The 13,198-nt window shown below is 40.3% G+C and overlaps 1 protein-coding gene across 2 annotated transcripts in view; it reads left to right on the top strand.

Moving 5' to 3' along the window:
* The window catches only part of PHIP (pleckstrin homology domain interacting protein), a 120,929-nt gene that overhangs the window by 23,834 nt on the left and 83,897 nt on the right, over positions 1-13,198 (top strand). For both annotated transcript variants that reach the window (XM_026121112.2, XM_026121111.2), the window contains exons 8-9: positions 9,328-9,549; positions 10,181-10,281. In XM_026121112.2, the coding sequence (XP_025976897.1) occupies positions 9,328-9,549; positions 10,181-10,281 (323 nt within the window). The remainder of the gene's footprint in view (positions 1-9,327; positions 9,550-10,180; positions 10,282-13,198) is intronic.

Raw genomic sequence — 13,198 nt, 5'->3', positions numbered from 1 at the left:
AGTTTTCTTTTGATGCTAAACTTGTTCTAGAATTCACTTTTGATAAATGCTTTTAATATGCACATAATTCTTAGCAGTTGTAGACATAACCTTGGAAACATGAGCTGTCGTGTAAGCCAATGTCCTTGTTGGCAAAACTGCAACCATATTTTAGAGCTGTGAACTGTCCCATTTAGTTCAGTCAGACTCCCATGGCCTTTTTGGACCCTGATATTGTTATTGTGCCAAGATGCTACAGCATTTACAATTTTACTTTTGTCTTTTCCTTGCCTTGTTGTTGAGACTTGCTAACAGCTGTTTAAGTTTTCTCTACAATAGAGAGGTAAAACACATGCTTCTCTAGCTGTTCTGTAGCCAGCTTGTAGTGAACTGGCAGCTTCTGTGCTGGTCCTCTTCATTTAATTTACTGTTACTAAACAGACCTCTGAGGTCTGTCCAGGTGGCATTAGGTTACAGATCTATCTTTTGTTTTTCTTGCTGATTGTTTTAGATCTTCAAGTTATCTAGGTGCAGTTGAGCACTAAGTTGATTTCTCTTTAAGTTCCTATTGCCCATGTAGAGTTAAGTGATTTAAAAAAAAATCTGTTTGCTATCCATCAATTATATTCTTCTAGCAGCTTTTTAGGGCTCTCGTAATGCAGGGCTTGGTTTGTCGGATGTCTTTTTATTTTCTGCTTTGAATGTTATATCTGTTCATCCAGTAAAATGGTTGCAGGCTGTAAGCCTACTGGAAAATCAATAGCTTATTTGAAATATTGACCCTTACAATGCGAGAATTTCAAAAGCATGTTTTATGTAATATGTACAGTTCTGTAGGCAGAGTATTATTTTACTTAGGCAGCTCCAATAAAAACATGACCAGTGGTTTGGGACTGCTAGCTTGTGATGCAAGCAGTTAATATTAATGGCTTGGTTCTGTTCTCATGCATGTACTGCTTTGCATAAGAAGTTCATGCACGTGTCAGTGATTCCTTCACTCACCTCTGCAAGCTGAGTGTTTTGGCGATTCTAGTTTCCTGATTCCCCCCTTCTACTTTCAAATCCCTGCTTTGAGGGGTGAAGATATTCTTTGTCACCATCTGTTTTCCACTACCACTTTTGTCTCCTCTGCGTGTGTTTGTTTTTTAAATTTTGCTGGCAACTACACTTTCAAGAAGAATATGCAAGGCTCTTCATACTCTAAATCTCACATAGTGATAACAGTAGAATGGCGTGAGTTGATAATATGGTTCAGATCATCACTAGGCCGAGTAGGTAATGTTTTAGCCAAATTTTAACGAACCTGTTCAGATCCAAGTAGCTGGCAGAAGAATATACTTGTAATAAAAATCCATGGCAATTTGTATATTGACTCCTGTTGTCACCTGGAAAACTTTTAATAATCAATACCTGAGAAGGACGACACAAATGTTTGAAGAACCTTTAAAAACTTGAAGATACTGGTGTATTAACAACTCTTGCTTTTGGGGGCAGGGGCGGGGAGAATTACCACTTTAAGCACGTGATTGGGGTTGATGTAGAGTTTGAAACTTTCTGAAGTTCTATTTTTTTTTATGTATTTATTTATCAAGTTTGAAACTTAAAGAAGTTTTGGAAAACCACGCCCTTAGAGTAAGGTGCTCTGGCATACTTGAGTTGTAGAACTGCTAGTGTCCAGTGTAGTGGCAAAGGGGTGATTTGATCAGTCTGCAGTTTTATCTATGGGGTACATTTCTTCATTGGAACCTATTATAACTCTTCTACTCTGGAAGTAGAAGGTAATTTTAGACTAAAATAAAGTATAAATGAACAAAGTAGCTTCCCATTAGGACAGTTTTATCAAGGACTTAGGTGATTTTTGACACTCAAGAACACTTTGATTCAGAAGGCTTGGCTTTTTAGGAGTTAGGGTCTGCTAAATTGCTGAGTTTTAAGCAGGAGTTGAAACACCAAGTCTTACAGTGTACACTATGCATACAGTCAGGCAGGAGTGGAGGTATGTCCCCTAACTTTGTTTCTGGGTTTGCTCTCTGTCTCAGCTACAGAGCTTTCAGAGGAGGTTTGATACCTTGAATGTAGGAAGGGATAGTTTTGCTCCTTGAAGCAGCCTTCCGCTCCTTTCACTGAGTAGAGAGGGAGAAGCATTTGTTCTGAGTGATTGTTTAGACCAACTTTTTTCTAAGATCGAACCTGGTGAGGTGAATCCAAGTGAACCCAGAAAGATTTTTTCCCCCCTTAATTTGTTGTTTAAAAACATCATGAAGTATGCAGGCTTTTCCTGAAAATCTTTTTAGACATCTTTATCTTTATAGACTCAAATATTTTTGAATACAGGTCTGTCATTTAAGAACACAGAGGGAAGGATTTCATTCTTTTCTTTCTAGTCCCAGGCCTTCTCCCCACCCAAGATTGGAAGAAGAGAGTACTTTCCCTTACTTTTGAGGGTTTTTTCACCCTGCCTAACTTCTAAAGTTTGAATGGACTAGCGTAAACAAAGACTGTATTTCTTTGTGTCTACTTTTTTGCTTTTGCTTTTAGTTTGCATTTTTTTTGTGCCTAATGCAGATTTGGAAAGCATTGTATTGTATGTAAATACTGATCTGAATGTGAAATTTGTTGTTTAGTGCGTTGCGAAGATTAACAACTTATGTATTTTTCTGTCAGTTGAAAGTGTAGGAGCATCACAGTTGTCATGAAAATTCCGTGTTGACTTGGAGCATGGGGATGCATGCAAGTTTCCAAAAAGTGAGCTAGTGTGTGAAATGCACAAGATGTCAGCTAATCTTCAGTAACTGCCTGTGTTCATGTTCTTGTTTTGTGGCAAATGTGAAAGTTTACCCTGTAGTAAGTTAACCCCTTAATAAAATAAAAAAAGATGGACAGGTGTCTCAGAATTCTGTGGAATAACTGACAAGCTGTGTGCATGCACTACACTATAAACTTCATAGTTTACCTGATGACAAGTGTGTGCATGCACTACAGTAGCTCTTGAGTGTCCAGATAGATGCATTTCACAGATAAAGTTCTTGCACATATAAGAAACTTACAGTCATGATAATGGGCTAACCTGTGCCTGGTAAGGATGGGGAGTTGGTGGTATGTTCAGTTAGGTCACTTTAAGACTTTTGACACTGCTGTAGATCACATGAACTAGATCATCTCTGCATACCGCAGAAGCGATTGCTCCTTTGCTGACATGACACTCACTATTAAAACATCTGAAGAGAGAGGCTGAGTCATCAAAGTCAGGCAGCGAGCTTCATCCCTGCACATCTATTGCATTCTGGTAATGAACAAATAAAACACTAATCACCATCACAGAGGCCAGAAACTTATGCAGGCACTGAACAAATGGTGGTAGAGAGGGCATGGGAAACCAGCAGCCATGGTTTGGTGCTGACATACTCTGCAAGGAGAAGAATTATCCTCTCGGGAACACCAGAAGCTAAAGCTCTTCTTATTCTCTGAAGAATAGGATAGGTGTTGGTCTCAACCTGAATCTGTGTGATTCGAAAAGAGAAGCACAAATGTGGGATCCGTTTCTGATGGAGAGTGAGCACTGGGAGTTGGCAGCAATGGTCTTGAATCCTCTGATACTTTTATTTGTGACCGAATGACACTTTGTGGGACTGCTACTAATCTAGTAGCTTGCAGTAGGCCAACAGAGGGGAAAGCAACTGAAGGAATATTCAGGTCTCTGATATCTTCCATAAAGAAAGTGTCAATGCAAGGAGTGAGTTTGGTAATAAGGCTTAGGAGTGTTTGCCTTGTGGAGGTGCCAGAGGTATGCAGGGGAGATGATGTTCAGGATGTTGAGGGATGTGTAAAGGAGAATATGAGGCAAAAATGGGACAAAAGCAGTAGGGAGGCTAATCTGGTGAGGAGATCTTTAAAGTAAGAAGGACAGCAAGGGGGATGATGAGCCATGATCTAGTGAGGAAGTGGTGGATGAGGTTGGTAAGCAAAGGGCTCAGGTGGGTGCAGAGACCCTGAAAACAAAAGACAGGGCTGAAAGGGGCACACCTCACGTGTATGCATACAAATAAGGAAGTGCTGAGAGCATTATGGGGAAAGCTTTCATACTTTTTCTGGGAAATCAGCCTGACTAGGTGCCCATCTGAAGTGCCTGTATTCTAACACACGTAATGTGGGGAGAAAACAGAAGGATTTAGAGGTCTGTGTGTAGTTGCCAGGTTATGATCTCAAGGGAATCAGATGTGGAATAGCTCACACAGTGGGAGTGCTGCAGTGAATGGCTCTCTGGGAATGATGTGATGGATGTTTGCTACAGACCACCTGATCAGGAAGAAGTAGGTTAGGCCTTCAGACAACTGGAAGAAGCTTTGTGTTCGCAGGCCCTGGTTCTCATGGGGGGCTTGAACCACACTGATATCCGCTAGAGGGGCAATGCAGCAGGGCACAAACAGTCCAGGAGGTTTCCAGACTGTGGTGATGATGCCAGTCTAACACAGGTGATCAAGCGGCTGATAAGGGGAGATGCTTTGCTGGGCCTGATGGTTAAAAACAGGGAAGAAGAGGTTGGGGATGTGAAGATTGGGGGTAGCCTTGGCCACAGTGACCATGAGATGATGGAGTTGAGGATCCTGAGAGGGGAAAGCAAAGCAAAAAGCAGGATCACAAGCCTGGACCTCAGGGGAGCAGACCTTGGCCTGTTCAGGGACCTGTCTGGAAAAATCTCATGGGATACAGTCCTGGAGAGAAGAGGATAGCTGGCTGATTTTCAAGGATCACCTCCTCCAAGCTCCAGAACAGTTCACGTGATGTACAGAAAGGCAAGTGAAGGTGGCAGGAGGGCTGCAAGGATGAGCAAAGAGCTCCTGACTCGACTCAGGCACAAAGGAAGCATACGAGGGGTGGGAGGAGGGACAGGTGACTAGGGAAGAATACAGAAACACTCTCTGTGAATGCGGGGGATTGGGAAAGCCAAAGCCCATCTGGAGTTGGATCTGCTGAGGGACCTGAAGAGCCTCAAGAAAGGCTTTGACAGGTATATCGGCAGGCAAAAGAAGACTAAAGAAATGTGGACCCACTGCTGAGTGGGGCAGGGGTCCTGGTGCTAAAGGACATGGGGAAGGCTGAGGTACTCAATACTTTCTGCGCCTCATCTTTTACTGGTCAGGCTTGCCTTCAGGAACCCCAGGACCCTGAGACCCATGGGGAAGTCTGGAGCAAGGAAGACTTGCCCTTGGTGGAGAAGGATGAGGTCAGGGAACACTTAAACAACCTGGGCATACACAAGTGCATAGCACCTGATGGGAGACACCCACATGTGCTGAGGGAGCTGCCTGATGTCATTGTGCAGCCACTCTCAATTCTTCTTGGAGAAGTCATGGTGCCTGGGAGAGGTTTGTGAGGACTGGAAGAAAGCAGATGTTGCTCCTGTCTTCAGGAAGGGCAAGGAGGAAGATCTGGGGAACTACAGGCCATTCATCTGCGTCTTGATCCCTGGGAAGGTGATGCAGCAAATAATGCTGGAAGCTATTTGTAAACATATGAAAGACAAGAAAGTAACTGGGAGGAGTTGACCTGGAGCTACAAAGGAGAAATTATGCCTGACCAGCCTGATAGAGCTGTACAGTGAGATGACTGGTTTGGTGAATGAGGGAAGAGGGGAGAATGTTGTTCATCCTGACTTCAGCAAGGCTTATGCTGCTGTCTCATAGCATCCTCACTCACAGACTGCTGAAGTGTTGGTCTGGATAAGTTGTTAATGAAATGGTTTCAAAGGGGGCTGAATGGTGGAGCTCAGAGGGTTGTGATCAGCAGCATGAAATCCAGCTGGAGGCTAATCACTGGTGGTGTCCTCCAGCGGTTGATATGTCAGCCAATGTTATTTAACTCATTAATGATCTGGATGATGGGACAGAGTTTGAAGATTATACAAATTGGAAGTTGTTGTTGATACATCGCATGGATTTTGTGATTGTTCAGAGGGACCTTGACAGGCTGGAGAAATGGCCAGCAGTTGTGGGCTCCGCAGTGCAACAGACATGGACATGCTGGAGTGAGTGCAGCAGAGGGCCATAAAGATGATAAAGGGCCTCAAGCATCTCACATAAGTGGAGAGATTGAGGGAGCTGGGACTGTTTAGCCTGGTCTGTTCACCAGGGGTATCTTATTAGCATGTATAAATGTCTGATGAGATGGAGTGAAGGAGATGGAGTGAGACTCTTCTCTGTGGTGCCCAGTGACAGGACAAGAGGCAGTGGGCACAAATTGAATTACAGGAAATTTTGTTTAAGCATCAGAAAATTTCTTACTTTGAGGGTAATCGAATAATGGAAAGCAGGTTGCCCAGAGAGGTTATGTAGTCTCCATCCTTGGAGATACTCAGTACCCAACTGAACAGGGTTCTTAGCAACTTGCTCTAGTTGGCCCTGCTTTGAGGAAAGGGTTGGACTAGACAATCTTCAGAGGTCCCTTCCAATCTCACTTATTCTGTGCTTCTGTCAACTTCTCACCCATTTCTTTTTAACTGTGTGATCTGGGGTGGTTGTCTCTGGGCTGGCACTGTGTAACAGGTTAGATAAATATGTACCACAGAATCTCTCCATGGAAGTTTCATGCATAAATAGAAATAGTATAGGCTGTACCTTTGCTTTCCTGACCTAAGAGGCAGAAAATGTAATTATTAACAAAATTCACTTATTGCCTTCTTCGTAGAACAGATACATCCCTGCATCAATCCCACTTACAACAAAGCTTTTAGAAACAAAACTGGCTGCTGCTTGCAGTAACTAACCAGAGAATGTACAAGAGAAGATACCTTTAATGAAGTGTTAAGTAATGTACCTAATACTGCTGTCATAGAACACTGGTACTCTTCAGCCTCAGTATCGTTGCAGGAGGAAAAAGAAATCTAAAATCTCAAATGGTAAATTTCTGATTCAGGGAAGAGGGATCTTGTTTTAATAGAAGTGCTTGTTTAAAAGAGAACCTTTAATTAGAAGCTCAGAAGTTTATGCCAGAAGTGACTAGGGTAGGGGTATGGGGGAAGCCCTCCACCGCACCTCTCTGCAAATCTCTGCATTCATGGACGTACCTCTTGGAGAGCTGGGGCAGGTGGGAAGGATTCCTTTGGAAAAAAAAAAAGAGTTGTGCCCATCTGAGGAAAAGTAGAAGCATGGCAGCTGGTAAATCAGAGCCCCTATCAAGACAATCTGAAAATTAACTTTAAATTATCTTGATTGCACATGTCCAGAGTCCTCTGCAAAGCGGCTTCTGCCGGATTAAAATGTCAGTAATACTCCAAAGTAGCCTTTTCACAGATGTTAAGAGATAAAGACTTTCTCAGCATATCCAAAAAAAAGCTTCCTTTTTACTTTTTCAAAAATGGGAGATATAGTTGTGTTTCTCTCTGTTGAGATATGTTGTCTTGTCTGAATTGATGTAAATAACAGAGGAAAAGAGAAACTGTTGTAAATAACCGACTTTGTGAGTCAGGCAGCTATTTAACATTTCCTGTGTGGTTGGAGAAGAAGCAACTTCCTGTTCTCTAAACAAAAAGTCAGCCTGAGGCAGTTGCCTAGTTTGCTGAGTAGTGCTACAAATGAAAGGGATATATAATAAAAATGGTGAGATAACTACAGGTATACTGTTCTCATCCTCCTCCCAGCTGATATTTTGAATCTGAACCAACGCAGTGTAATGAGTAAAATTTAACTACCTTTTGAAATGGAGAACTGCAGCGTTTTTAGTAAGTACATAGAAAGCTAAGCAAATGAGGAGAAATAAATTCTGTTCATCAGTATGAACATAATGTGAACAGACTAGTCAGTATCTAATAATTTAAAAAAAAAAAAGCTTTCAAAATCCTGTTATGCAGGGCAAAAAACTGCAGAATGTGTTTGGGTTCCTTTTGAAACTGCTTTCTAGAATTTTTGCCTGGCTGTTTCATGGAACAGTTCTACTTCATACTTGGTTTATGTGTTGGTGAGGACTTTCTGAGTCCTGTGCTGTCCCGTGATTGGATTGTCTGGAAAAGAAGAGTAGCTGAACTATAGCAGTGTAGGATCTCTATATAATTATGTGTATCTAGACTAAAGTGTGCAAGAAATCAGGAGAACTTTTACCATTTATGTGCTTTTTTAATGTGCATTTATGTGTGAAAGTAGTATCAATAGCCTCTAAATATTTTTTTGGCACTTTTGGTCATAGACACATCATCAGATGCCTACGAGTCTTTTTAAAATCTGGCTGCTGGTCCCTGTGTGCTTTGGATACCTATGGACAATGGTTTCGTTCTGCCTTCCATGCTCTTTAAAGAATAAATACCAGATAAACACACACAAATACGCTACAAGTAGGTGGAAGAGGAGAAACCCAAGAGAAGCTTTGTAACAATGGCATTACATTAAAACTTACTGTTGTACCTGAATGTGTCCAGTAGTATATTGGTGCTCCAGATGTTAAACTAAATGCCCCCTGCCCCCACCTTTTTAATCCTTCTGGACCAAAGCAAATGAATGAAATGTACATAGGAATAGTTATTTTTGAAACTTTCAGGCAGTTTGAATCAATAGTATGGAACTGTGCAAATCTCTTCTGTCAATGTCTCTGTGCAGTGTTGAAATTTCATTGTATTCAAGGAGGTGGGAAGAATTTCAGTCTTTCAGAGAGGTTCAGAAATGCAATGAAAACTGAAGGACTGAGTCTGAATTTTTGGCTAGGGTTTTGGATTTGTTACTTGCAAGCAAACAACTGTTAAAATGATGTGGGAAGACTAGCAAAATGTGAGTTAAGCATGAATAGGTAGGTGAAGCCTCTGAAGTTTACTGAGAATGGTCCTTTCAGCATTTATTAATGTGAGTAGGAAAGTAGACTTAGAATACTTTGACTTAGCTTGTATGAACAGCTATTCCGTTACTCCTTACCTCACTCTTCCCATGGTAAGAATATATCTGAGATTGGTGGGGCATGAAGGACAAACTAGTCATGGAACATAAATGAGTATAATGCTAAACGACAGAAACACTGTACCAATTCATAATTGATTTTCACATTTAATGTAAATTTTAAGGTATCGCAACTGCCTACTTCTTCAGTTTGAGCTCAAGTTTCGAAAAAAGTGAAGCTTATTGCCGAAGAAGAAATACAGCTTGCTATAGAATTTGAGATTGGTATTGTAAATGTATGATTTTCATATAATGTTGAGAATTAATGTGATTTTATGTTGTGTTTTGAATGCAGTGTGGAAAGCAATTAAAAAGCATTTAGAATATAGTGGGGAAAAAAAAGATGGTTTTGTTGTTCAATTCCTTGTATTATTTAACTGTAGTATCAAAACAGCTAATGGTGTGGTTGAAATGATTTCTGCCTTACTTCTAGGGATCAGATGATTGCCTTGTAAAAATCTGGGCAACGGATGATGGAAGGTTGCTGGCTACCCTGAGAGGGCATGCAGCTGAAATATCTGATATGGCAGTGAACTATGAAAACACCATGATAGCTGCTGGGAGCTGTGATAAAATGATCAGAGTTTGGTGCCTTCGAACATGTGCACCCTTAGCAGTTCTGCAGGGCCACAGCGCATCTATAACATCATTGCAGGTAGGATTTTGCTTTGTGAAATCATCTAAGCAATAAAGTTTTGTTTGACTGAAAAGGAAACTACTTGGGAACGTTCTATGTAATAAAAATATGTATCTGACAACTAAGTCATAAATGGAAGAGGGCTTATCATGGTACACATCGGTTCTGTTTATTGTCAGAGTACCTGACACTTGAAAAATGCAAGCCATTATCCTTTCCTGTGATTTTACAAAAAATTGTATGACGCATGTGGACAGTTCTGTTTTGAAGTATCATTTCTTTGCAGGCTGTAGTTCTGAATACAGGTGCATTGACTAAGAACTGCAGTGGCAGCTGACTAGTTTTTCTGTTTAGTGCTGTGTGCTATTGTGCAGTCTTGGACTGTGTGGAGGGAGAGCCCAAAGTGCTTTGGCAAGTAACCCAAGAAAGTGGTTCTGGAGAAGTTACTCTGAGAAGCATCATATTGTTTTGGTGTTTGTTGCAATTTATTATTTTTTTCTTGAATATGGTTGGATACCTGAATTTGTTATGAGAGATCAATGACTTGAGCTTTATAGCACGTGACAGAAAATACTGCTAGTCTGGAACAGATTAACATGAGAGCTTTTTCTTTCTTTTCTTTTCCTTTTTTTTTTTTTTTCCTCCCTAGTTCTCTCCACTGTGCAGTGGCTCAAAGAGATACTTATCTTCAACTGGGGCAGATGGAACAATATGCTTTTGGCTGTGGGATGCTGGCACCCTTAAAATAAAGTTAGTCGCTATTTTACTACTCGTTATTTCTTTGTCTGTAATTAAGAATGATGTACAAATGTTAGAGAAAAATCTGACTGAAATGAAACCTGTCACTGGTTGGTTCACACTCTGTATGATTGGATATCATCTATTTTTGGTGTAACTGTAGGTTACCTGCTTATCTTTGAAGGATTAAGTTAATAACATAACTGAGCATTGAGGATATTGTGGGGTAAAGCAAATAGATACATACCTAGTTTTGTTGTACCTCTGTTAATCTAGTAAAAGATTGTAATCTTTTTTTTTTTTTTAATGTGTGAAAGGAGTTTTTAAATGGCTTTAAAATACTTTTTGCTGTTTTTTCCATCATCACAAAACATCTGTAGCTTAAGATTGAAAAAGGATGTTTTTAATAATCACTGATTATGTAATTTTGAGGATGGGATGTATTCTTAGGAGTATATTCTGTTAGGCTGGTCTCATTTTCTTGCAATTTAGGCATTTGCTGTTGGAATCTCTTTCTTCTAGTGTGCTAAGGGTATTCAGGGCTTGCAGCTAGCTTTGCCACTTCCGTAGTTTTCTAGATCTTAACTATTTTGATGCTCTCTGGGCATTTTGACTCTCCTGTTTCATGCTACAGATGAGGCTGTCTCTCTCGCTGTTAATCCTCAGCTGTCTGGCACACACTGTAATCAATGGAATGCTCTCCTTGGTAGTGAGGAAAGGAGAGGAAGAGATGGCTTGCATGCTTATTTCACCATGCTAAGGAGAGGAGTTACCACCACGTTATTTTTCTTAAGATCTGAGTTCTTCTTGACATGGTGAAATCTTAACCTACTTGCTTTTTAAAGCCTTCTGAGCCAGTGTGCCTCCCTCTCTCTCCCCCCTCCCTTGCCCCCCCCCCCTTTTTTTTAACGGGAAGAGGAAGAGACAAAGGAAAGGTAGAAAGGTGGAATTCCTACTGATTTGATAATAGTGTGAGTTTAGGGGACTCTCATAAGATTTTTAAGTTAACCTTAATCCTCCAAAAGCAATAAGCTGCGCTTTTGAAACATCTGGAATGGTACTGCCAATGCAGAGGAAAAATATTGGGCAGTTACCTGTGGTTTGGTTTGGTCAACATGGAAAATTGCATCCTTACTGACTAATCATGCCAAATTCTTGTTTCCCAGGCTGAGTTCACAGTGATATAGTTGATGTGGATTAAAAGGACATTTTGGCCCTTTTCAAATTACAGTCATGACTCTCTTGAGGAGGGCATATAAGATGTAAATTGCTCCTTGTCCCTTCTCATATTAGAGAGTGTCAAGTTAAGGTAGCCAGTTCTGAAGTGGAAAGAGGAGGTTCTTAACAAAACATGCAGTTAAGCTGTGAAACTCCTTGCCACAGGATATGACTGCTGAAAGTTTATGTGGAGGTGTAGAGAGGTATCACTATATGCTTTTTATGCACATACACATCTAATTTTGACCACTTTTGGAGGCAGGATACTGGTTTCAGATTTTTGTTCTAACCCACTACTGCTCTTCTGTGTACTTGAAGTTATTGATACTTTTTGATCAAAACTAAAACTTGATTACAAGTATGTTAGTCTTTCTAAGAAGCAAGTGACTCTTTTGAGAATGGGACATAATTGTATGGCCTTTGGTTAAAGGGTATTTTCTGGTGTGAGGTGATGAGAAAGAAATATCTGAGAAAGAATATTTGATGAGCAAAGGAGCAGTAGCTAGCTTCAGGAAAGGAAAACTCTAATCCCATTCCTATTTAATGGCAAAAGACAAAAATTAAAAAAAAAAGGTCTTTTTACAATTCTGTGTTTACTTTCCCATCCTGACTTCTTTTTTTTTCTTTTATGAGATGTCTCTGTAGTATTGAATCAGCGTGATACTGGTGGTTCCTCCAGTAGAGCTGAAGGCTTTCAGTAGCAGTTCAAAGCCACTTTCATGCACAACTTCCGTTGCTGCTGTGAGAATACATTATGGAGCAGAGGAAAAGGCAGAATTGTACTACTCACAAATTTATTTCTATTGAAGTAAAATAGGAAAGATTATCTCCCTTATCGTTTCCTCTTTGCTTGCAAAATGCATGAGAGGTGTGTGTTGTTACAAGACAGATAATTAGGTGCTGCGACGTATAATGCATTTGGCAGACACATTCATTGGGAAATCCATATGCTGCATGAAATTATTAGTAATTATATAACTGCTGACCCAAAATCTACCTTATTCAATGTGAAAGCCTTATTTTGTACTATATTGCTGTATTAATGTGACTTGTTTTGCTTTCTACTTGATGCCTTCCCTTTTCGATATTTGCATATGTCAACTTTAGGCAGTTTTATATCTTCTGCTGTGAAGTGTCTCTTTTTCTCAGGATATCCTTACTAATTCTGGGGCACTATAACAAGCTCAGAACTTTGTACATTAATTTTTATACACTGACCGCTGTGTTTCATTGCTGTTGTGTTTGTGGTCTTGGCTTTGCTATTTGTCTTTTACAAATAATTACCACACTTACTGTGCGCTGAGATTTCCCTCGTAAGTCCTAAAAGGACCAATTATATGAACTGTGTAAGTGGGTGTTGCTCAAGGTAGGATCCAGGTAAGTGTTATTCTGCTAAATCATTTCACTGAGTTACTAAAGATGTTGAAACGGTTGGACACCCAGAAAACTCTTGATGTAGCTCTTATCAAATTAAGCAATATACTAAATCAGGGGAATTTGTTAGTTACAGGAAGTCTTCCTTAAAAATTTGCTGAACTGTAAACTTTAGCTGATTGTTATGCTTATTCACGTAAGCCATAATAAGTAATAACATGTAACTAAGAATTCAGTGTAATTATAGGACATCCACATAATATGGACCGACATCTTGATAACGGGCAGGGTTTGCCACATAGTTTTGGATGAGGTGATGGCGCTTCCTTCTGCCTTT

This window comes from Dromaius novaehollandiae, chromosome 3, assembly GCF_036370855.1.
Source record: "Dromaius novaehollandiae isolate bDroNov1 chromosome 3, bDroNov1.hap1, whole genome shotgun sequence".
Classification (NCBI taxonomy): domain Eukaryota; kingdom Metazoa; phylum Chordata; class Aves; order Casuariiformes; family Dromaiidae; genus Dromaius; species Dromaius novaehollandiae.
This window is presented reverse-complemented; position numbering and strand designations above follow the sequence as displayed.